The 25,781-nt window shown below is 46.2% G+C and overlaps 1 protein-coding gene across 20 annotated transcripts in view; it reads left to right on the top strand.

Moving 5' to 3' along the window:
* CLASRP (CLK4 associating serine/arginine rich protein) overlaps positions 1-25,781 on the top strand; it is a 739,455-nt gene that overhangs the window by 410,812 nt on the left and 302,862 nt on the right. For all 20 annotated transcript variants that reach the window (XM_078660953.1, XM_078660959.1, XM_078660947.1 and 17 more), the window contains 2 exons: positions 13,234-13,482; positions 17,953-18,135. In XM_078660953.1, the coding sequence (XP_078517079.1) occupies positions 13,234-13,482; positions 17,953-18,135 (432 nt within the window). The remainder of the gene's footprint in view (positions 1-13,233; positions 13,483-17,952; positions 18,136-25,781) is intronic.

Raw genomic sequence — 25,781 nt, 5'->3', positions numbered from 1 at the left:
GCTCTCCTTGATAACGGAGCTTTGGCACTTGCTAATGCTCCTTCGACCCTCTCCACTTCAGAGGTAGTAACAGACAGGTCATCACTAACGGTCTCGAGATCCGAGGCCTCGGGGGTCACCATTCCCTTTATTAGCCGAAATAAAGTTAATGCGGGGCCCTACTAGGGGAGCCTTTGTGGCGCTATTGCCCGTTGTGCTAAGGGTTGCTGTTTCGGCATGCTCTGTCGTCTGTGGTGGTAGCTTTTGTGCGGCTTGTTCTTGCATGGTTATCTCGCCCTGACCCCTTGCTAATGCAAGCATCTCTTTTAAGACTTCGGGTAGACTTGCCCATTTATCAATTAAGACGTCACAGGAATTGGTGCTGGCGGCATAAGCTTGTTGGACGTTAAGTTGGACTTCCAGCTTATCATCTTGGCACACCAAATGTTGGGCTATCGACTGCAAAAGATCGATTTGGAGTTCCATCTTTGCGGACTGCCATAACAGTGCCCTAGCCATTATGTCCTGGACTTCTCTCATAGCTGACAAGTTAAGGTCTTTAAAAGTGGGTTCAACGATTGGGTCGGTTAAGTCTTGGTGATGAGTTAAACTCAGCGGACTCCAACCCTCCGTTTGTGCAGTTCTCGGGGCCTTAGCTCTTCCTAAATTAATGGGGGTAGTTTCAAGTGTTCGTTCAATAGTCTGTTCCAGTTTTAGTAAGAACGAAGTTGTTGGATACCTCCGTACCCTGGGGGATTGGCCTCTGTATTTCCCTAGGTGTCACAATTGCATTCGGGCCCTTGCCTGTGCCTGTGCTCTTTGGGGAGGAGGATGTGACAACCTCGCTTGTCCTCCCAGTATCTATAACCACGTTCGCCCCCAGCGTTGGCCTATCGTGAATGTCGGCAGTGACCCTAATCGGGCTCTTTGTCCTGGCCTCAGACGGAAAACGAGCTTCAAGGCTCCCAGGTGACTCGAAGTTAGCGGACTCGCAGGAGTAAGAGTCCCCTGGGGCCAGGTGGATCTTTGGGATCCCCGGTATGGCATCGGTCGCGGGATCTTGTGACGTTTCATCCAAAGGTGAGAGGCAGTTTGAGGCCTGAAAGAATTGAGTGATAAGGCCTTGGGGGGGGGGGGGAGGGAGTTGCCAGTGACCGGGTCCTGGGATTTTTGGGTACTTATGCTTCTGGTTACCCTTCTTTGTGCTAGACTCTCAGGGTTCACTTCCCCCTCATCCTCCGTGCAGGATTTAGTCTTCCTCAGCGTCATCTCTTTTTGCGCCGTTTGCTGGGGCTAGGCTTGTTTGTGCCTGATTGTGCTGGTGGGGAGGGAATACCAGAACTAGTACTGATGTGGGCCCCTGTGTTGCGCTGTGTTTTTTGTTTTGAGGGGACGGAGGTGTGGAGGGTGACGGAGGGGTCAGCAAGCGGTGCACACGAGGGGGACTGCAAGCTGGAGACCTAGTCTACCAACCCCTCAGACCACGCCCTCTGGGTCTTACTTGGCGGTGACCTCTAACGGCTGCCGCGCTTACCTCCACCTCTTACCTCCCGCGTCGTCAGATGCACAGATGCACAGGCTGGTCTCAGTGTCCCCGGCGACTCCCGCTGCCTCAAGGGTGGCCCTGGCTGCTACTGTTACCTGGGCAGCTGAGTGTTCCTGCTGAGTGTTCCCGCGGCTTCTGGAATACTCGTGCCGCTGTAGGGGACCTTGCTGCAATCCTCCTCCGCTTTCCAGACTAGCCCTGCGCTGACCAAGAGCTCATGTGGCCCCGGCCGGCTGCCTGCCGAGGGCTCCCGCCGCGACCGGGCCGCTCCCGAATTTTGCCTGCGCCTGCTGCTGTAAAGGCTGTGGGTTCTGGCGGCCACCTACGGTCACGCTCCTGCGCTCTGCTCTGCTCCGCACAGCACGGGGAGAGGGGCAGGGAGCAGCCAAGCCACCAGCCTGTGAGCCGCTCGCACCGAGGGGGGGGGGGGGGGGGGGGAGGCGAAGAGACCGGGAAGGGTCAAAAATCCGTGGCGCTGCCTCTCACTACAATGGCTTTCCGCTTCCCTCTGTGGCAGCAGCACTCGCCTCGCCGCGAGGCAAAGGTGTTCTGATGAACTCACAATTCCGCTCACTAGCTCATTTTGCTGCTAATAATCCCATCTGGTTTTTGAAAATGCACATTTGGATTCTCACTAATACTGGATGTTGTGGGCCATAAATTAGCAAAGCAATGCAGTTTTCATGTTTTTACCCCTATTCTCTAGTTATTCACAAAACCACAATAAGAACGCACAACTCTGTGCATTGTTCTTCACAGAATATAAAGTGTAGCAACAAAGTTCACATGTTGTCCACTCAGTATCACAAATCAGCATTTTTGTTATACAGTTCTGAACCTCTAATGAGTAGGTTTTACTCAAGTATTATGGTGCCATTCAGCTTCTGCTGTTGATCACCAACCTATACCATTCGGGTTAAGTCACATACTATCCGTGAGAAGTGTAATTATTAATCCATTGAAATGTTCGAATTTTCCATTAATAATATGTATATTATCTAGAAATGAAAAATAATTTTGATACCCTTGAAAAAGAAATTCCTTAAACCTTCTAATAAAGTAAATTGTTACTTCTCTGATAAACTATGGCTGCCAATCAACCTAGAATATGGTCTTGATGTTGCATATTAGAGGTTATACTCAAACACCAAATCTTCTGACCTCTAATTCAATAGTATTGTATGCACACTGCCTTCCTCACCAGTCTAAATAAGCAAAGACAATGTAAGTAGTCCTCATTCTACAATGTGAGAAAAATAAACAGATGTTTCCCAACGTGTGAATGCAATAATTGGAGTATCCTACCTATAGCTATTCATATCTCATATCAAGTGTCCTGTCAAGACATCCACCATCTCAGTCAATCATCTAAACACCGTGGCAAAAAGGTAATCGTTCACTTCATATAATCATTAAAGAGGCAGTTTTCACATTAACAAAAATTGACTGACATTCAAGTACTAAGGAGAGTCTGATTTTTGCTATTTGCCAAGCTGTAGTAGTAAGATATCATGAGTAAACATCGAAAAAAGATAATAAATGTTAGCACCACACAGACCGCTATAAAAATTTATATAAATGTGGTGTCTAATTATGTATCTATATTTAATCTGCAGTCTCAAGAAAAGTGATCTTGTCATTTTCTTCAGATTTATGATTAATCTCCCAACGTGGATCTGTCGGATATCTTTTAGTATGGTTTTTAACTACATTTGTTTTTTTTCATCTTTCAACAGTCTCTTCATGGACTCAATATATGCCCTGGAATGTTTTGTTCTAATGTGGGTCTTTGTAGGTGTTCATGTATGCAAAGTTAAATTACAGACAGAGGTGATAAGAAGTAAAGCAGGGTCACACTGCTGAAGTACTAAATGCATATTTTGTTTGTATTATAAAGCCCATAGGTGAGGTGCATATCTAAATAGATTTAGTAGATTGAATATGTACTATATGGATATTCAGTTTAAATGACATGCGTATTAAGTAAGAATGACTAGTTTGAATATGGTAATACAGCTGTAGCCAAATGAAAATTATACATTAGTAATCTCCAGTGATGTAATTAAAGTTTCTCTCTGTTAGCTCTAATTGACTGTCTCGTTCTTGCTGTGTAAATTGTTGTGTGAAAAAATTGTCAAGATGCAATCTAAGCTAATTAGATAGTTAACTATAATTATTGATGTCAAACTATGGATGGTTGTATAAAAGTAACAGAATACAAGTTGGGGGGGGAGTTGGAGGAGTAAAATCTAGGTCGTCCTCCTGACACGTAGATTCAAAATTGTGAAGTATACAACGTGACATTAGGACGTATGTATCTTCAGCGCATGCTTTATTAGTAGCAGTGTTCACTTTATTTAATAATTTTTCTACACTTCGCAATTGTTTATTTCCTATTTAGGAACGTTAGGAGTGGCTAACACAGGGCTGGTCCCTGTGTGGTCCTGAGGAAGAGGTTGGGCTAGCTCGAAACATGTTGATCTCACACTGTGGTCCAACTCATTATAGTTAGGTTCCTCAGTGCAACCCCCTTTTTAAACAAAGCAACCTAGGAGCTAGAATAAAATGTGTTAAGGCCCACTAGCAAGGTATTTTAATCACTTTTCATCCACTCCCCCACAAATTGCACTACACATAGTCTAACTACAAGTGCTCCTACATAACTTCGCAAGTCGCAGCACGCCCCAGTTCGTAGAGGACTGGGATGGCCCCTATGATGAAGCATGTCACCGTGGGGAAACCCTGGTGAGTGAGGGGACTCCAGAAAGAAAAAATCTTTTCTTTCTTCAAGGCTTCTCTTTGACTACATTAGTCAAGAGCCATTAGTCTATAGGCTGGTCTCTGAACCCAACACTTTGTATAAAAGTAACCCCTTTTTGATCTGGTCACCCCAACGTTTTGCCTGGTATTTGATGCAATTTTGATTGAAGTGCACTGGTTTCCTGCTAACCAGATCCCCAGTGCCAGTGCTCTTTCCCAAAAAGAAAGTAGCTGTGCAATTGTACCCTAATTGGCAATACCGTGAACAACTTATGCATGTCCCTAGTAAATGCTACCTAGGGCTTGGAACTAAAGAGGGTCCCCAAGGTCTGCTGCATGTATTCTGCCACCCTAAGGGGTCTCTTGCCACATTCATGCACACTGCCATTGCAGGCTGCGTGAAATGGTGCAAACAACTGTGAAAACAAGACATGGGACACACCCTGTGTGCCGTGCTCACTGACACTGCATGCAAGATATTTGTCACCCCTATAGCAGGCCTCATAGCCTTATGGCAGGGTGCATTAAGTTACATGTGAGGATATCTGCATGAGCAGATATACCCCTGTGCTGTCTAGCTCAATTACTAGATAGTATAAGTGAACTGGGAAGCCACCTTAAGTATATGTACTGGGCACTGGTCATTACTCCTTCCCAGCTGAACATTGAGTTCCCCAGCTACATGATAGCTTTACTGAAACCTATGGTGTTTGGTATCAAACACCTTGTCTTAATAAATCCATACTGATGCCAGTATTGGATTTATTGAGATATGCTCTCAGAGGGCACCTTAGAGTTGCCCCTTGAAAGCCTACCACTATCTAGTGTGCTGACTACCACCACAGACATGTTTCTGACTCTCTGAAGGTGAGAGCCCACGCTCTGAGGCAAGTAACAATGCCTGCTCTAGAGGAACTTGCGCACATCTGCACCAGCTGGTTGGCTAGTGATATATTAAGGCCAGGGGCTTCAAAGCCTCTGTCGCCTTTGATGTGGGACCCTGGTTTCCGCCAGACCCTAAAGATGACCCCCACCCCATCCCTTGCCCTGAGGGCCATTTGGCACCAGGACAGGCAGGTAATTAGCATATACAAGTAGGCATGTAGCACCACCAGGCTAGTCATACCCCTAAGGAGGGTTGCCTGATGTGCTCCACAAATGAAGGCTTCCACCATCTTGGCTTTGGTGGAATTAGGAACTATGAGACGGGGTCATACCCACTCCCCACAGGAAGTGAATATATAGGGAGTGTGTAGTGACCCCACGGTAAGTAGCCCACTGGCTACTACCCTTCATGCCCCTAAATTCAGTTGTTAGGTGTCTCCCTGACTTCAGGAACTCAAATTCAACTGACTTCAAAACAAGTAGGACAAAGAAGAGCTGAAACACGCAAGAACAGAGGACTAGCTGTGGACTTAGGCGCAAACCCTGCTTGCTCCTGTCCTGACAATCACCAAGACCCAACTCGTCCTGCAGCTGTGTATCTTCCGAAAGCCACAGAAGGCTTCCAGCACTTCATCAACCAGCCGGCCTCTCACTTGAAGTGGAGGAGCCACTTGCCTGCAGGCACCGCCCACGACAGCCGGTACGCCGATCTGCTGACCAGTGGGTCCACCGATGCAGCCGCCACCCAGGAAGGGGACACTGTGCTCCAGGAGGTAAACTCCATTACCCACCAAGTTTGGAGACACCAGGAGCCGCCCTACACCAATACCCGATGTACCTGAGCCTGTTGCATGCATCAAGACTTGTTTATTTTCAGTTCGAAGACCACCACTGTCATAAGTGACATTGAAACGGACGGTGTCTTTATGGCCCTGAGACCCTCAAGAGTAGTGACCCCTCCTTTGGGTTCTGCTTGACTCTACTCCCTGTCCACCCTTGCAGCCTCTTTCTTATAGGTATTTTCCCATTGACTATGGCGTGTAGCGTCTGAGGATACCACAGCTGAAAGCACCTCTGCACCTGGACACCCATGGGCAGGTAAAACTGAACTTGTGGTGCTTTCATGGACCTTGGCCCCGCTACTCGCCTTAAGTCCGGAAGAACAGTCCTGTAAGTCGTTTGAAAGCGACCCTATATATTGAATGTTTCTCCCATATGATAACATTACCACGTTTGAGGATCATGCCTCAAATCTGCCAGCTGTAATTTCCTACTCTCTCTCCTGTAAAATTTGATAACGTCTTACGTTGTTACCCAATTGCCAAGTTCTTGGTGCCTAAAATGTTATAAAAGCACGTTATTTTTCTAAATTGGTCTCGAGTTTCTGCTTGTGTGTGTCTCATTTATTGACGATGTGTATACAACAAATGCTTAATAACATCCTCTGATAAGCCATATCCACTCTTCCACTAAAGAGAGCATTTAGGATTATTAATTTAAGCCCTTTAAGCCAAAAAGGGTCGCCTGGACTTTCTACATAGTGTACCTCATTTTGGTACACTACATTGAAAGCCAGCTTCCTACAATAGTGTAATGTGTAATTTAAATCTTTTCTTTCTGATTTTATGTTGGTAAATCCAGAGCGCTGAAGAAGCGACAGGATGCCATAAAACACTTGCTGACTTGATTTGTGAGAGTACTCTGGTATTGCTAAACTACGTGGATTGTGAACTGTTCCTAATAGAACAAAAAGAAATTGTACAACTTTCGGCAAACATGGACTGAACTTATACACCAAAAACGTTCTTGAAGTATTCTGGAATTAAATTACTTTTGACATGTTTTGAAAAAAACCTTGTTTGTATTAACTTTGAGAAAATAAAGATTTTGTACTTAAATAGTGTTTTTTTTAGACTATTTGATTAAATAGTATCCCCCTGTAGGAAGCTGGCTCTCTATATAGTGTACCAAAATGAGGTACACTGGGCAGAGAGTCCAGGCAACCCTTATTGGTTTGCGAAGGCACAATTAAACTCAAATGCTCTCATTTTTGGTGGTGTGGGCGAGCAGTTTAGGCTCATCAGCGAGTAGTGCTAAGCACTTGCACTCACAGATGCAATAAATGAGACACACTCAAGAATAGATCTGAGACCAACTTACAAAAATAACACATTTTTAATATAAACACCAAGAACTCAGAAATCAAGTAAGTTCTTTTCGAGATATTGATTTTTATAGGTAAGAAAAATGTTTACTTTTTTTCTTGGTTTTTCCCCTACTAAATCTTATCTGCATCTCTTGTCCTCTGTTTTCTTCAGTTTTACATGTGTCCAACCAATTGATCTTATATGTCAATGCACTCCTGCAAACTATTAACTGGATTTATTAAGACCAAATGTTTGATACCAAACACCATAGGTTTCAGTGAAGCCATCATGTAGCTGGGGAACTCATAATGTTCAGTGATCAGTACATGTACTCAAGATCAACGTGGAAAGGATGTGGCCTAATGGCCAGAGCGGTCGACCTCAACTCTGCGGAACCAGTTTCGAGTTTCGGCAACAACACTCATCATGTGATTCTGGGCAAATCGCTTAATCACCCATGCCTAACAATAATTAATGTGTTTTTTTGGTATGAACCTGGTGCTCATGTAAAGCACTCTGATACCTGATACCTTTGAGTCAAGTTTGTGCTATATAAAACTAAAAAAAAAAAAGATGCCTTTACTGTTCACTTGCACTATCTAGCCATTTGACTTGACTGCACAGGTTCATATAAGCTCATGCAGATATGTCCTCACTTGTGATAAAATGCACCCTGCCTTAGGGCTGGAAGGTCGGCTGTAGAGATGACTTGCATATATTTCATGCAGTGTCTGTGGACGTGGTACACGGGGCATGTGCCATGTTGTATTTTCACTTTTGTCTGCACTATTCCATACAGTCTTCAATAGCAATCTGCATGAGTTTAGTGGTTGGTCCCTTAGGTTGGCACAATACATGCTGCAGCTGTTAGGGACCCACTTGGGTACCCCTACACTAGATACCAGGGGTACCATTTACTATGGACTAACAAGGGTGTTAAAGGTCATTCCAATTGTGAAACAATTGCACAATTACCTTGTTTTTGTGAAACAACACTGGCACTGGGGACCTGGTTAGCAGGAACCCTGTGCTCTTCAGTCAAAGTTGTGTCAAATACCAGGCACAAAATGGGGGTGACCATGTCAAAAAGGGGCACTTTCATACTCTCCCATTTGTATTAATTGATTTATCAGCCAGTTGGGTCACTGGCTCTGAGGATTAGGCTGACCATAGGGTTGAAAGTACTGGTGTAACCTTTGTTTTTTTGTGAGTTTTACTTATGAAGCATATATGGACATCATATACCCAGAGATAAAGAGGAGCCTCAACATAAAATGCAAACAAGAAGTGCTTCCTGCCTTGGCATATCCAAAAAAGTGGTCACTGAAGTAGAAATTCTCAGCTGTTTGTGCGTGTATGATAGGAGTGTTGAAGAGACGTATCAGCTCCTAGGAACCAAACCCCGGCTGTCAAGGAGGCAGCATCTCGATCCACTCTTTAAGAAGCCTAACATTAGGCTTTGGGAGTCGGTTTTGGTACTGTGCCGCTGGAGAGATTAGTATGCCATCTTGATGGCGTTGGCTTCCTTCATTGCCGCGGACTGAAACACAGCCAGACTTGGCCTTTCGTAGCTTCTTAACTTTCTTAATACTAATATTTATTAACTTTAAGTTATCATTTGGATTTTAACACTCCTGATTAATTGTTTTATGTGCATTGCATTATTTGTATTTTTTCTGTTGTTTTTTAAGCTGAATCATTCATAAATTATCGATAGATAGATGAGACAATACTTTGACAAATGTAGAGTAAAAAACACAATATACAAAATCTAAATAAGCCAATGGGGCACATCTCAAATGGAAACTTTGAGTCTCTTGGACATTAAAGAAAATGAGTCGGACATATATTCACGAATCTGTAGGAATGGGAGGACAGAAGCAGTTCAGTTTCTTTACAGGGCCGTGGGTCTATACATCTTCACCTAAATATGCAGTGTGGCAATAGAGTTTATTAATAGTAAGTCCGTTTGATGAGTTGGAGATTGCTAGTTAGGGCACTTCAATCCGCAGGTAACTAGTATGAAACCCAGACGACCCCATTTAGCCGCTCTTCTTCCTTTAGTAAGTAAATAGGGTGATTGATAGTATCATGTGTTTTTAATGCTAAAAACACGCGTGTGTGTTGTATGCAAATTAAGTTATGTATTCATTTTTTTTTCCTGTTGCTGATATTTATTGTAGGCCTTGATGTCATAAAGTCTTACAGTGCCTCCAAATGTAGCAACTTTAGATGACCAATGTGTTACCTGTGCAGTTGGGTGTGTTAGATGAGGGTGTGGGGTTTGCTACTGCTTGTACTATATCTCTTCTTCACTGTACGAATATGCGCGCTGCTGCTGCCACCGATTGTGTGTGCCTGTTCTAAGTGGTGAGAGTTAATGTTGTTGCTGCTTGTGCACGAGTGAAGCTTACATTGTGGCCGCCCAGAATCATCAGTAATCCATTTCACTCTGCAAAAGACGAAATTGAAAGTGCTCATGCTCGCACGCTTGTTGATGTGTTAGCCATATTTGAATTCAATTCTCTCTAACCATTATGCGATTTTAAGAACGTTTTGTTAGTTACCTCCAACTGTTGAGTGCTGATGTCTCAAGTGCAGGGCCAACACCGTTGCACGATTTTGTGCCTTTAGTGCATACTGATTGAAATCGTTTTCTCATAATCCTACCAATCGCCAGTGCCAATATACTGACTTGTTCTTCTTTGTAAACGGGTTGGAAAAAAGTTTGGAAATCTCAGTGATGTCCCGCACTATAGTTAACGGTTAAATGAAATGCTTTGTGATTCTATTTGTCTACTCTGGTGTTTTTTCAAGACACTGGTGTTGTATTCAGTTTTTACTTGGACGTAGTACTTTGAAACGTAGGAAAAATGAAGTGAGCAGTTGTGTTCGTTATTGTCTGTCTTAATACACAGTATTTCTAGTTCTTAAAACACTTGGCCCAGGCTTTTATTTTCCTTGTATTTTTTAAGGTTAAGGAGAAGTCCGGTAACAGAAGAAAAGTGAAACAATGTTTCATGTAAACGTGGCAGTAAGAAGCAGTTGTTGCAATTTGTCAAGTAATCTGTGGCCAAGACACCGGAATAAAGCAGATGGATTTAGTTAGTTTAAACAAAACCGCTTATTTAATGAAAATTGTACATATTAAATGTGAGTGTACTATTCTATGAGAGTCAGACATTGACTGTATATAGTCACTTTACCTATATGCAAAATTGACGTGGTAGCTGATGGTCTTCAGAGATTGTTTGACCTATGTGCCCAGCATAGTTCGAGGAGGGCTAGATACCTGCCTCATTTTCATAATAGTCACACATGATAATGTTATGTATAATTAATCAAAGTGTAACTCTTGCCAAGGCCTTGTTTGCCCTGAAAGTCTGACAATGAGCCGACTCTGCTGGACACCTTGTGATCTAGGAATTGCCCATTTTTGCTTAGTTGTAGTGCACTGGTCATCATTTTGATACTGTGGCTTATGTACACTTCCCTGTAGACTATATTTCTTGTGAAATATTGGTTGTTAGGATCATGTGTTATAAGAAACAGTAATTGGGCTGTAATTTTCCAAATATAAATATTTACAAATGGCTATGGTGGCGACAGGGATGTTGGAGCAGCGACGTGGATGCTAATGTTTTATTAGAGGCTAATTCTTTAGAACAAGCATGGTGTATGTTTTTGGTTTACGTTTGTATGTGCATTTTAAAGTGTTAAATACTCTGCCACCTGTTCAGAGCTTGCGTTCTCTTTCTTTCTTTGTGAAGCCCCAGGAATGATTACAAATCTTCTATTCAAGCTATGAAGATACTAAGTGTTTGTCGGAGGGGGTGTTTGAATACGACTTCTATTTGACTTTGGGTCTGAGAGCCAACCTACCTCAGTTCTGAGAAGGATGGTGCATTACGTTAAAAGTAACATTAATATTCACTATTCGGAAACAGTCTCTGTTACTTCTCTGCAAGACTGTTTAACGTACGAGTGAAGGTTGACGCACCATTTTCAATAAAATAAAGAAAAATTATATATATATGTATATATATAGAGCGAGAGAGAGAGAGTCAATTGAGACTTCAGGTTTGATTTCACATAAGATTTCTGTAACGTGTGACCTTTAACCCCCAATTCTTTGTTCAGGGTATATACAAAGACATCCCAAGGCTGTGTATCATCAGTTTTTGCATGAACGTAATTGAATCTGATATTAACTTGTATCAAAGTTTAATTGTTGAGCGTTTGCCAAAACATGATAACTTACAACGTATAATGATTGTATATTGCAGAATGGTAAAATATGGATTTCCAACCAGCAGTTTAAAAAAAAAAAAGAAAATTATTTAACACTAGTTATAAAAAAAAAAGTTAATTGCGACTCTTTCTTTAGCATAAGCCATGCAGATCATATACAGGACGCAAAGTGATGAATAAATATTTGGATTTATAGAGTGCTGCTAATCACCCGTGAGGGTATACAGGCGCTGTTTATAGGCACGGGGGAGATAAATTGATTTTTGCCAGAATCACCGGATGATGAGCCGATACAGACACACTAATCTGGATCCCCAGTTCCAAAGTTGGCAGATCTGGCTGTTACACCACATCCTCTCCCTCTCTCCCTAAAGCATAGAAATAATGTCTCACACTATTCCTAAATAAGGGAAGGAGCCAGTTTCATCTTGGAACCCCACCTTAGATTAAAAAGGCGTAAAATGCAATATTGTATCTCTGCCTCCTAGCTTGCAGTTAAAGAATTGTGACAATTGTGCATCCCATTTTGAGCGATAAACTCTGGTTGGAAATATCTCTAGTTTAAACTTAGTATATGGAGAATGTTTAATTTCTCATAATAACTGGTCTGTGTAAGGCTCGCATCGCCAAGTATACTGCAAACGATATTTATCAGTTAAAGAGCCTGTTGTTTGGGTGTCTGTGATAGTTCTTTAGCCAGCAATGTCTCCTTTGAGGGTATAACACTGTCAGCAATAATTTGGCCTGGGTCATTCCATGGATGGCTGAGATTCAGTTCATTAAGTCTGCTTCCATGCCTTCCCCAGATAATGACTTTTGTCCCTTTTACTGTCAGCTTTTCCAGAGTTGATTTCAGGTAAACTATGGAAAGGTGGGGCCCTATTTGGTCGAATCCAGTACAAGGTTGATTAGAGGAAACCTTGGTCGTAAATTGGTTGTATACCCAATTCCAAATACAATAGGATCAGTTCATAGGTAGTTATTTTCGGTTACCTGGAGTTCCTTAGCTTTGCCATCCCCAGATCCCTACTCCATTAAGTGGCAGTGGCTGCTTTCTGCCTGTACATTTGTAAAATAGCTGTTATTGGTTGTGTGCCTAATCTATGTGCAAATCTTAACACCGCATTGCAGCATGTCTGAAATGTAACTATGGTTTTTTTTAGATCCATGCTCCAATTAAGTTTGCATTGAAAGCACATGCGCGAATAATTAAAATAATCTGCCCTTCGAATAGTTTGCTATTTAAGATGAGTTAAGGAAGGAGTAAATAGTGGAAGTGTGGGGGCGATGAGAACATGTAAACTGTATTGAATTCAGCGTTTTATGGCCCTGCAAATTTATTTTATTAACTTCTCTAATCACTTAGTCTGGGATTCAGCCATCATCTTAGATGCAGCACATCTTAATTTAGGCCCATTCTCATTCATCTGCTTTGGGAAATACATGGTTTGAGATTCTAAACCTATTTATTGTGGAACAAATATAGAACTTCGTTATCAGGAACCTGACTATTCGGCCCCTGCTCTGCTTCATGTATGTCTGTGACACTTGAGGAAGGTAATCAGAGTAAAATGCTAAAGAACCTCCTTTTACACTTTAGCCCCATTAATCCCACTTTCATGTCATTCTTTTAATATGTTGTCTGTTCTTTCCTCTCTGTTTTAGGAAGCAGTCTACTTCTCCTTCTTCCTCCTCATCCTCTTCAAGTTCTCGGTCTAGTTCCCGATCCCACAGGACAAGCGGGCATCATAGATCTAACAGGCACTCTCGCTCTGGTTCAAGGTCTAGGAGGTACTCCCGCTCACAGAGCAGTAGTCGGCGTTATTCAGGTGGGGGGTCAAGGGATGGACGCCGCCATTCCCGATCGGATTCCACAGACCGCAGCAGACGCTATGACTCTCGCCACAGATCCAGGTATTCACAAGACCCTATTATTCTTATAAGCTAGTTGTGAGCGACTGATTGCAGTGTAATTTATTTAGTTATTGAAGTCCGTGAGATATGTTTACTTATTCTTATTCCTAGGTCTGCATCATAGTAATCTTCATTTGAGTCCCCTCTACATAAGGGGACCTGGAACACTTAAATCATGCACTCATTTATAAAAATGGGTACGAAAATTGGCATAACCAGTGCTAGAGTGCACCTTCCAAAGTCTTGTCAGCAACTGTTTTTTTCCTTAAATTATCTTTATTCAAAAAATAAACCATCTAACAAAAGTATGTTGTAGCAACATAGCGTAAAATACCGTCTAGCTTTTCGACAGGGAAGGAAAAAGAAGGTCTTTGCATTAGTAGGCGTAAAAAAGCACCCTGGGCCTCTAAGAGACGTCTAGATTACTTTCCCATGATTCCATGTATTGACAGTTGCCTGTCATAGTCCGTAATTTTTTTTACCGGAGGAATTGGATTGAATTGTAATTAACGTTGCTGACCCTTATCCAACATCATGACTCTGACAACGTCATTTATAACTTCAGTGAAGATGTCTTTGGTTCAGAACCAAGAACACAAGTAATTAATTGTTTCTTGTAGGTCCTAGGATCTTCATTGATGGTCATAAAGGTTTAACTAAAGTAGTAAACTAGTCCCCAATACAGCAACACTGTGCTAAAGCAGAAGGATCAGAAAAGAACAGTAGCCAACATATAGGACACCAACTGGCCTAAGGCAGAGATTTGTAAGTGTGGCTCGACCCATTCTTGAATCCACTTATCCCCTACAACAGAGGTGTGGTATACATACAGGATAGGTGGTACACCCACCCCCACATCCCCTATGGCAAAGATGGTACATCTGTCCACACAGCACCTACAACAAAAGTGGTACATCTTCTCAAGCATTCTCAACAGGAGAGATGGCACACCGGTCCACACAACATATACAATAGAGGTGGTACACCGGTCCACACATACCCCACTGCAGACGTGGTACATTTTTGCACACATCCCCTGTAACAGAAATGGTTTTCCTGTTTACACAGCACTTACAAAAGAAGTAACAGTTCTACTTCCATATCCCCTATAGCACAGGAATTACATCTGCTCACACAGCTTCTACAGCAGTTTAACATTCTTCAGATATTTCCCAAAACAACCAGTGCTGAATATGGAATAATAGAAATGGATATATGAAATAGCTAAAAATAGCTAAAACATCTTAGGCGAGCTTCTTTTAAAATCTCATCACAGGCTTTAATTTGTTGTAACAGTAATGATCACACATAGTGCTTTTTTTTGGGGGGGTGGGGCTGATTTTCATTTCAGGGAAAGGCTGAATTCTCCCTGCCTTGGTCTAAGTCTGAAATCCAACAGGTTCACTTAATTCCTTCTGAACCAATTCAGAAGTGAACACCAGGCATGCACAGAAACCTGCGATAAAGAACACTGCTTAGCCTTGTTTCTTTAAAAACAATAATGCATCTGCTAAAAAGACACACACACCTTGCTATTATAAGGAAGGTTTTCTCGCATCCCTGAATCTTTTTTATTGTTTTTAAGAAATTAAACCTCATTTCCACGCTCCTCAATTGCTCCCTCAGCAGAGTTGATTTGCTCCCTCCACCGCCTGATCCTTTCTTGCTCTCCTTACCTCTGTTTTTTGTTTTTACTTTTGAAGTGCTGACAGGCTACCCATGGCTTTGGTAGTTCCCCAGCTAGCAGGATAATCACTCTGTCACGATTGTTGAGAGAGTAGCAAGCAGGTTTTTGCACCAAATGTTCTCTGCTCTTCTGCAGTTCTTGCCAGGCTGTGACTCTTTGTCCTCCTTCTCTAGATCCGTTGAATCTGATTTCTTAGGTTTAGGGGTGCCATCTGAAAACTCAATATAGGGGTGTTAAAGGGGAGTGCCAGGCAGTAGTCAATGGTCTACCTACCTTTAGGATGTCTGCGTCCTCTATATGACCACTTCCTGCGGGAAGTGGGCATAACCATGACCCTAGAAGGCTAATTCCATCCAAAACAAGATGGAGGAATTTGAAACGAGGGTGTGCGTATCAGCTAGTCCAACTTAGGTGTGGTTAGGGGAGGCACACCTCCTAATCTTACTAGTTTTCCCACCTATCTTGCAGCCAAAATGTAGGGTCAGGACAGGGGTGATGGCATATCCACTATCTGGAAAAGCCTGGGTCGCATAACAAGGGCGGTAGGGCCTTTGAAGCTTCCAGCCCTGAAATGTAGTTCCTGTGTGGAGGAGGTGTAAACCCTTCCACCTAGAGCAGGCATTGTTTCCGACCTCTGAGAGCAATTGCTCTCTCCTCGGGTGGTCAGAAACTTGTCTAGGCCAGAAATGTGCTGTCCCGCACCATCTAAGCAAAGTGTTTTGTCTATACAAAGGCTTTCCTAATGCGATCCTGGTGGCCTGCGAGGGTGTTGAACTTTGCATCGATGGCGCAGAATCCAGCATGCAGCTCCACCATAATAGCATTGATGCCAGACAGTTGTCTGGTGTTGGAACCCCAACCGCACCCGCCTCCTTATCAGGCACAGACTCTGGCGCTTCATTGGCTTTGGACTTTTCAAATGATAACTTGTGCTGCTTTGGGTCACTGCATCATGTCTAAAAAGGCTTCTGGAATGGTGGCTCCGTACTCAGGCGGGACAGATGAGAGGGGGCGATGGCAGCGCCCAGGCAAGCTTCATTTATTATTACGGATGTGCTGCGGGCCTAAGATGGTTACCAACCAGCAGGATAGCGGCCATAGGATGGAGCAAACCAGCGTTGGAAGCTAGCTTAGGGTCACACTGACCATTTGTTCCTGTGAATCTTTGGTTGCCACTTGTCCGAGGATAGCCAGGAGCAGTGAGGCCAGTGAGCCAAGTTACTGAGGTGAGGTCAGATCAGGAACCCCCTGGGAGCAACTCAAGGCAGCCATTAAGGGGGCAAGCAGCACCCGGTGCCCTGCACCAGAAGGCCCAGAATAGTAGATGTTGGGAAGCCAGGGGATTGCAGCAACAAGGAGAGTATAATAGGCCCTCAAGGGGTCCCCAGGACTTGCCTTCCGGGCAGCCACCACCCACCACGCAACAGGAGCCGGTGTGGTCATAGCCTCCCTTCTCTGTGGAGCAGGAGCAGGTCTTAAGTGTGCCTGGCAGCCACACAGCCTGCACACTAGTGTTAGGTCGCTTTTCAGGGTGCATCTCCAAGATGCCCTCAGTGTGCATTTTTTATTAAATGCCACACTGACATCAATGTGCGTTTAATGTGCTGAGAAGTTCATACTAAACTTCTCAGTGTTCAGTAAAGCCATTATTGTACTGTGGAGCTCGTAATGACAAATTACCATATACTCTTAATGGCAGTACTGCACTTTCAGTGTCTAAGAATTGGCTTAGACACTGTAGGGGTACTGGGCTCATGCACCTGTACCCTACCACTGGTATAGTGCACCCAGTTAGAGGGGTGGCTGATCTATGCCAGGGCAGTGGGTTGTAGGCATGGCACACAGGGATGTGTGCTATGTTGAGTCTTCACTTTGTTCTGCACCAGAACACGCAGCCTGACAAGGCAGGGTGCAAGTGTGAAGGTACAGGGCCTCTAAGGGTGGCACAATAAGTGCTGTAGCCCTTCGAGGCCTTCCCTGGGCACAGTGCCCTCAGTACCTGTGGTACTATTTACCAGAGACTGACATGTGGCCAGAGAGTGCCAGTTGGGTTTGGTCTTCAATGCAGTTTTAGGGAAAGAACATAGGCCCTGGGTACCTGATTGGCAGGAGCCCCGGGCAAACTCATCAAAGTACATCAGCAGTTCAGCAAAAAGTGGGGGCAACCATGCAGAAAGAGGGCACTTTCTCACACTTACTTCTTGACACTGTACTTATTTTGGCTTTTTTTACTGATGCATTTCACCATCACAGCACACTGTTTTGCTTATTTTTGATAATGCTTAACTGCTTTGACAGTTAAATTGGCAAGAATTTTACTGTTTACTTTCAAAGGCAAGATCTATTGTCTTTGCTAATGCTCGTTTTTCACTTTGCCATTACTATGGATATTTGAGGAATAGATTTTAATTTCTAAATATGAATATTCAAAACATAGCCTGACCTCTTCTAGTCGCTGTAAATCAAATGCATGGTACGCATTCTGACACCACCTTGTTTTTGCTGTTCCGCTTTCCGCGAGGCTATTAAGATAGTTCATCAGTGTCCTTTTTTCTCGTTGGAGACCTGAGTGATCGTAGGTTACTAGGTGCTTCAGCTAGATCATGACTACTTTAAATGGAAATTTAATAGAGCAGCTACATTTTGCAAAAAGGTGAATGTCCATTTGAATGCCATAATTATATTAATTTGTATCATTCTGCATTACGATTGCCGCCTTCTTGAGTACAAAATGCGTTTTCCGTAGGGTTAAGCCTATGGTAATGTAATCACTTTCTCCCTAGGAGTCATTCACGGTCGACAGAATGGCACAGGCGCAGTGACAAACCATCAGATAGGTATCGAAGTAGCAGTCGGAGCAGCCAGAGTCCAAGCATCTCAAGAAGTCGTAGCAGATCTGAATCTCCTTTGAGAGAAAAACTGGGAAGGCCTATGATGTCACCAGGGGTGGGGGAGAAACTGAAAAAGTGAGTAATGCATTGTGACTGAATTTTGTTTTGATTTTTAGTAGGACAAACGTAGGAGAAAAGTTGATGAGACCTTATCAAAAGAAATCGGACAGCTAAGTAAAACATGAAGAGGAATATGGATAACGTTTTTGAAGTGGTTTATAAAATCAAGTTTATGAATTTAAAAACTAACCCTATATAGTTTTTAACAGTATCAATTGATCCATAGCAAAAACATAGTCCAGAAATCATTGCCCGATTGTAGATTATTGCAGACGTTCTTGTAACAAAGCTTGCATGACTTGATATGCCTTCAAAAAGGGTAAGATTTTGATGAAATGTAGCACTGTGCCAGACCACACTTTTAAGGCTCTTACAGTCTTTTGTATTTTACTTGGAGAAGCTATGTCCCCTATGAATAAAACGTTATTTAAAAATGAGTCGATTCTCCAGAACTTCTTAATACACCATGCATGTTTTCCATATATTATTAGTTTTTCGGTGCTCCTAGACAGCTAATCATGTGGAATTCATTCCTGCCTTGCACCTAAAGGGACAGTCTAATGAACTGCTGGATCACATCCCTTTTGGGTGTGTTTCAGCCTCATAGGGCCTCGACTGTCAATTTTTTCTCAATTCTTGCAGCCCAACAAATTAATGGTTGGTATCTGGCTATGCCCATTATTTCAGAGATCAGTCGAGATATTTATTGAATTATATTTGATATCCAAATATCTTGTGTGTTTTGCAAATGTTTTTTTGCTTTTTCAAGGCTACTGTAAGCGTGTAAAATCCTACGTCCCTCTTTGCCTTTTCTCATAGGCGTTGTCACAGCTGCCCAATCAGATTTATGTTCAGTCATATGATTTAATGTATCAATCGCTATTTGCATCAACATATAATTTTAAAAACATCCATTCCATGTATTAAGTCACATTCCTTTGCAAAGAATTTTGACGCTATAGTGCCAGGAGCCAGCTCCCTATACTTGAGTAGCTATAAATTGAACAATCAGCCATGCCTAGTTGATATCATTATTAAAGGATATTGCTTGTTTGTTGTTCTTTAATTCTGTAGCATGATCAAAATAAATTTCTACGTTGTGGTAAGTGAGGGACTATTGAGGAGAGCTGCTCTGTATTGAAGCGAGTAGACCACTGTTATGGAATTGCAGTTCCAGAAAAGGAGTGAGATGGATATCATCAGATGTTCCAGATATTTAGGGTGAAGAAGCAGTTCATATACACATTTTACTTTGCATTGGGACGATGAATGCTTTGAGAGCAAGCAAACAATACCTTGGTTTATGGCGTTAGCCTGCCAGTTTGAGTTACCTACCCATCATTATCAAAGATGTTGCACTTACATAACAGTTGGGTGTTGTGCATGGTGTGTAATCATGCTTTCAGTGGTGGTAATTCATATTATATTTTAAGGGTTTATAATTTCACATTTATTTACGATGTGATGTTATAGTGAAACCTGTAAATTGGCTGTTTGATACTAGTTCTATGTTAGTAAGCACTGTTTAAGCAGTGCTGGTTGTGTAAAGATTCATGTTTTTTGTCTGTTTTGAAAATGAACTGTGGCTTGGTCATATCCGGTGTCTGTCATACTGATAATTTCTTTGTTAATGTTTCATTATTGCAATGTTAGCTCTCTGCACATAATTTTTAATGTAGAAACATGCTGTTGGATTTCAATTTTAATGTGTACTAGATGGTAAGTATATGCAATTCTCCATATGAAGATGTACACGTTGCTTGCACTGTGTGTGTGGTAAACAAATGATGCAAGCAGTTTCAGTCTCTGTTGCAGTGATGGTTGTTAATTGCTAGTGTTTAGTTAATATGAATGGTCCGGTGCATTACTCTCTCATGGTGTGGTGTTACTTGTAGGGCCTACTTTGCATCACATCACAAGGCATTCCCCCCTGTGCTTTGGTACTGGATTCATCTCTGTGTCCGTTGGCCCCATGTAGTGCTACCATAATTGCTAGAGATAGCCAAGAGTTTCTTGTGTATCTGAAAGAAACAGATTAGTGTTAGATTCCTTACCTTAGAATATCCCCAAGCTTCAGACTGGATCCAGAAAGTTTTGCATAGCAGTACCCCTGCGCGTCCGTAGGCGTCGTCTGCGGCTCCTCGTCCGGCGTCGAAGTCACCGGGATGACGTAGACGAAGTACTTAGACCCCGCCCTCGCACGCTGACGTCAGTTTTTCTTTTTTCCGCGCCAGCAAACGCAGATCCGGGAAGAGCAGTACTCCTAGTCAATTTTTTACTAACTTTTTCGATCTCTTTTGGATCTTCTCGAGTCGATCCTAGACTCTGGTGCCGATAGGGATGCCCGGGTTTATCCCTGCGACGACTGTAACCGCTTGATGTCGGTTACCGAACCCCACCGTCGGTGCCTTTACTGCCTCGGGGCCCACCACGATGACAAGTCGTGCCCCGACTTCCGGGCCTGGATGTTGAAGGTTAGGCGGGAGCGGTCCCGTAAGCGCCTCAAGCTCCGGCAGTCGTCCCCGCGCCGCTCGAGGTCCCAGACCAGGAGGAGGTCGAGGGACCGGTCGTGGGGCCATAGTCGTCACAGCTCGGCGAGTCGACACCACTCGTCGGGCTCCAAGTCCTCAGGTAAGTCGAGGTACAAGAAGTCGAAGAAGCGACACCACTCTTCTGACTACGCTCGCGCAATGCAGCCGGGGGTTCGGGAGACGGAGCCGCAAGCGCCGCGTCCAGCTCCACACCCGCCGGTCCCTGGGCTAAACGTGACGCCGGAGGAGATTAGCGCCTTCCTCAAGGCCATGAGGTCGCGCTTTCCTCCGTCTGGTCCCGCCGAGGCGCCTTCGGGTCCGTATGGGAGCCCAAGCGGGCCGGCGGCTCAGTCGTCGTCGTGTACTTTGGCCCTGGTGCCGTTGACGACTCCGGTCCTGACGCTGCAGGGCCCCTCAGAATCCAGGCCTTGTTCCGTGACGTCGCCGGTCGACCTTACGACCCCTCCGTCGGCGCCGTCACCAAGGGTGTTGACGCCGTCCCCGGACAGCGTCGTCCCCGATCCCCACCCAGGATCCGGAGTCGGACCGGCGCCGTCTTCGACGCCGATTGGTAAACCCTTCACCGATGATCCGGCTCCATCATTTATTCCTGGCTTTCAGGAAATGGATGACGAGGGGGATTGGGAGGGGTCTGAGGACCCTCTGGTACTGCAGTGCCAGTTAAGCCAGGACTGGGCAGACGAACTGGGGGAGGCCAGTGGTTTGGACACTTCACCCGACACTGGATTTGTCTCCCCTCCTACCGTGGCTATGGAGGAGGGGGCTGCTTACAGCGTGGTGTTGACTAGGGCAGCCAAGGCCTTGGCTCTTGAACTCCCAGTCGCGGCCGTGAGGACTAACCTCCTCACTGAGGTGCTCAAACCGCAGGCAAGCTCCTCGGAGCCTCTCCTGCCGTTCAACAAATCCCTCACTGACGTTCTGTTGGGCACCTGGTCCAAGCCCTCTACAGGCCTCCCTGTAGATCGGAACATGGCCTGACGCCGGCTCCGGGCGACCCCAGTTTCCTGTCCGTTCACCCCACCCCGGAGAGCCTGGTGATCCAGGCCTCTACCTCCCGGGCCGTTTTCCTGTCCGCCTTTCCCGATCAAGGAATCCAAAAGGTACGACCAGTTCAGCAAGAAACTGTTCTCCTCACTGAGTTTGGGGTTGCGGTCTGTCAACACCGCCTGCTATATGGGCCGTTACTCCCACTCTCTGTGAGATACGGTTGCGGAAGTGCTGCCGCAGTGCCCGGCGGAGGTCCAGGCAAAGCTTACCCAAGCCCTTGCAGAGGGAAGGGATGCAGCACGCTATTCCCTTCGGTGTGGACTTGATACCACGGACTCGCTAGGCAGGGCGATTGCACCGACGGTGGCGGTTCGCCGCCATGCCTGGCTGAGGTCCGCCAACTTTTCGGGCGATGTCCAAGCTTCCCTTATGGACATGCCCTTTGATGGCCGTCGCCTCTTTAGCGACAAGGCGGACAGTGCGCTGGAGTGTTTCAAGGACTCCAGGGCTACGGCCAAGTCCTTGGGCCTCGGCTAACGCCAGCAAACTTCCGCCTTTCGTCCCTTTCGTGGCCAAGGAAGGGGCGCCCCCTCACGTCCAGCTAGCCACAGGCCGCAGAATCAACCTCAACGCGGACGTGGTAACTGCCGTGGCGGTGCCGGGGGACACTGGCAAGGTCAGTCCACACCCTCCCCCGCAGCATCTGCCTCAAAATCCTGCTAGTCCGAATTTTCCGGCCCATTCGACGCCAGTGGGGGGCAGGGTTCGCCATCACCTCCTTCACTGGCGCTCCATCACATCGGACAGGTGGGTGCTGCAAATCGTCCGAAGGGGCTACTCCCTCCCCTTCGAGGCGACCCCTCCAGCCATGCCACCGCATGTTGGGGGATAATTTGCGACTTCTCCAGGAGGAAGTTACGACTCTCTTGGCCAAGAGGGCCGTCGAGCGCGTTCTTGGGCCAGAAGTAGGACGTGGTTGCTATTCTTACTACTTTCTGGTACCCAAGAAGGGCAAAGGAGTCCTACGCCCTATCTTGGACCTATGGAGCGTCAACGGCTTCCTCCGGAAGGAGTAGTTCAAGATGCTGACTTTGGCTCAGGTCCTAGCTGCCCTGGACCCAGAAGACTGGATGGTAGCGTTGGACTTGCAGGACGCATATTTCCACATCCCCGTCCTGCCGGCCCACCAGCGTTACCTGTGGTTTACGGTAGGTCTCGAGCACTTTCAGTTTACCGTGCTCTCCTTCGGCCTTACCAGCGCTGTGAGAAAGTGCCATCTTTCTTGCCTTGGTATGCCCCCACTTTTTTCTGAACTGCTGATGTGCTTTGACTGAGTGTGCCCTGGGTTCCTGCCAACCAGGTAACCAGGGCCTGTGTTCCTTCCCTAAAACTGTGCTGAAACTAAAAATCCAATTGGCATCTCTGGCCACCATTGCATGGTGACCAGAGAAGACCCCTGAGGGCTGCAGCACTTATTGTGCCACCCTCAGGGGCCCTGTACTCTGGCACCCACACACTGCCTTTGCAGGCTGAGTACCTAAGTACGGGACTAAACCAAGAATCAACATGGAACACATCCATGTGTGCCATGCCCACAGAACCCACTGCCCTAGCATACTTCAGTCACCCCTCTAGCTGGGTGTCCTATGCCAGAGGTGTGCAGGAGCCCTGTGCCCCTACAGTACCCCGGGCCATTCCGGGGCACTGTAAGTGCAGTGATGCCATTAAGAGTATATGGTGCAAGAGTATATGGTGCTGGGAGGTTGTCATTACGAACTCCACAGCACCATAATGGCTACACTGAAGACTGACAAGTTTGGTACCAAACTTCTCAGCACATTAAATCCACACTGATGCCAGTGTGGGGTTTAATGTACAATGCACCATAGGGCATCTTAGAGATACCCTCTGAAAACCTAACCTACAATCCACGTCTGGGCTGAGTGGCTGCAGAGGCTGCCACACAGCAGACATGTTGCTGGACCCCTGGGTGGAAAGCCCCGCTCTCCTGGGCCTGCAACAATGCACATCCTGGGCGAGGTGCTAGGTCTCCTCCCCCAGGATGGGCAGGGGGAAGCTTCAAAGGCATGCCGCCTCTGTGAGCTTCTCCAGACCATTTGCTGTACCCAGCAACTGGCCCCCACCAGTTCTAACCCCCACTCTGGCAGGAAGACTGGCGGGAAAAACTAAGTCAGGAAGGGGGGGGCCAGCCTGTGCCAACCCCACCCCTCAGGTGGGGGAGACGAGGTGAAGCACGACCCCAGGCTCTGGCCATCTTGTAGATGGGGATCCCTGCCCAATCCCAGCTAGGCTCCTGCCCCCCTCCCACAAGAGAGGAGCAGGCCAGGGGGTGTACTCACCCCGGGACAGGGACCCATTGGTCCCTGTCCTTGCCCTACCTGTAACGCCCCTAAATTCAGTATTTAGGGGCTCCGTGAACCTTCCTTCCTCAGATCCCGATACGAAAAGAAGAAAGAAGATCAAAAAGAAGAACACCGCCATGCAGCTGCTAACAGGACGACAACAACTGAATTGGGCCCCGCCCTACCGGCCTGTCGATCCTGGAACCTGCTCCTGCCTAATCCCGGCGACTCCTGCGGACAGCAACCTTGGGACACCCAGAGGACCTGCCTGCCTTGACCCTCTTAAAGACTGGGACTCCCATCAGCAGAGGTTCTGCTGCAACAACCCACCTGGTGCCAACCAGATAGCTCCGGACCAGCCCACTCTGCACCCGCCGAGCCCGGGCCGGGCCCAACCAAACCAAGACCATGAGGACGTCCCCCCGGCGACTGGGACCCGAAGTCCAGTGCCCAAAGACCCTCCTCGACGAACCAGCGGACGCCTGCAGACTTAGAACCAGGGGCCACCCCAACCACGACCAGCCAAGGGTAAGCTTTTCCGACACCCAAAGACACCCCTGCACCCGGCGCCCTACAGCCCCCTGTGCCTCCCTTTGGGGTACCTACCTGTGCTCCAAGATTTCAACTTACCTCTCGAAGTGCTGGTCGCCCCTGGAGAGTCTCCGTCACCGAGCCTGCAGCCTTTGTTCCTTATTGACCTTTCTCACTGAATAACATTGAGTGCCCGACGGCTCAAGAGCACCCTGCACCCAGCCACCCGAGTGCCGCTGGCTGTGCCACCTTTGTCCTACACTACTTCCCCCCCCTTGCCCTGAGCAAGTGACCAGGAGCCCAGCTCCCACAGCCGCGTGGCCTGCTAGCCAGCAGCCACCAACCGAAGGCCCCGTTTCCCCCATTGGATATCATTGGGCCTACCTACCTCTGCACCCGGCCGGCCCTGCGCTGCTGGGGCGGAACCGACTGTTCGAGGCATGTGGGCTGCTAAATTCATATCTATTGCATAGATCGCCGCCTAGTGTTGGGTCCGGATGATTGCACATTGTTGTCCTGGAAGAGTCTTCGAAGTATCACGAGATAGGTGGCTCCTCCCCTGGACTACAGTGCGCATGGGCATCGACTCCATCCCCAGATTGTTTTTTTCCGCCATTGGGTTCGGATGTGATTTCGACGTCTCCTGTTCGGAATCGATAAAACAATTTCTTTAAGGCCAAAAGGCCTTCGGTACCTCGTCGGTATTGTTCGCGTTCGGTCTCGTGTTAGTTCCAACTCTTCGAGTCGGATATCTGGAGAGTCGGCTGACTCTTCGGTCATCGAGGCCCTGTCGACGCAGCAAGACCCCGACGAAACTACAATGGACCGAAGTCCGTTCAAAAAGTGACCCGTGTGCGGTTCGAAGTACCCACACATCGACGTCCATCCTGTATGCAACAAGTGCCTGTCGCCGGACCACAACGAGGCCAACTGTATGGCCTGTTCGAAGTTCAGGTCGAAGAAGACGCTTAAGATTCGGCGCGTGGCGCGCCTCGAGGCCCAGCGATCGGCACCGGCACCTGTGGACATCTTCAACGACCCCGAAGCAGACGAGCAAGAGCTTCAGCTTCAGATTTCGCCTCCGTCGGCGGAGGTCGAGGCCGACTACGGAGAAGCCGTTGAGGGCCTGGACCTGGACGAATACGTCGAGGAGGTAGGGGACGACGAGGAAGTTTATGGGGCCGCGGAAGATAGCTCGGAGGAAGAGCTATGCCCCGTCCGTACAATA

This window comes from Lissotriton helveticus, chromosome 9 (genome assembly GCF_964261635.1).
Source record: "Lissotriton helveticus chromosome 9, aLisHel1.1, whole genome shotgun sequence".
NCBI lineage: Eukaryota > Metazoa > Chordata > Amphibia > Caudata > Salamandridae > Lissotriton > Lissotriton helveticus.
Note: the sequence above shows the minus strand (reverse complement) of the source record. Positions and strands in the feature narration are given on the sequence as shown.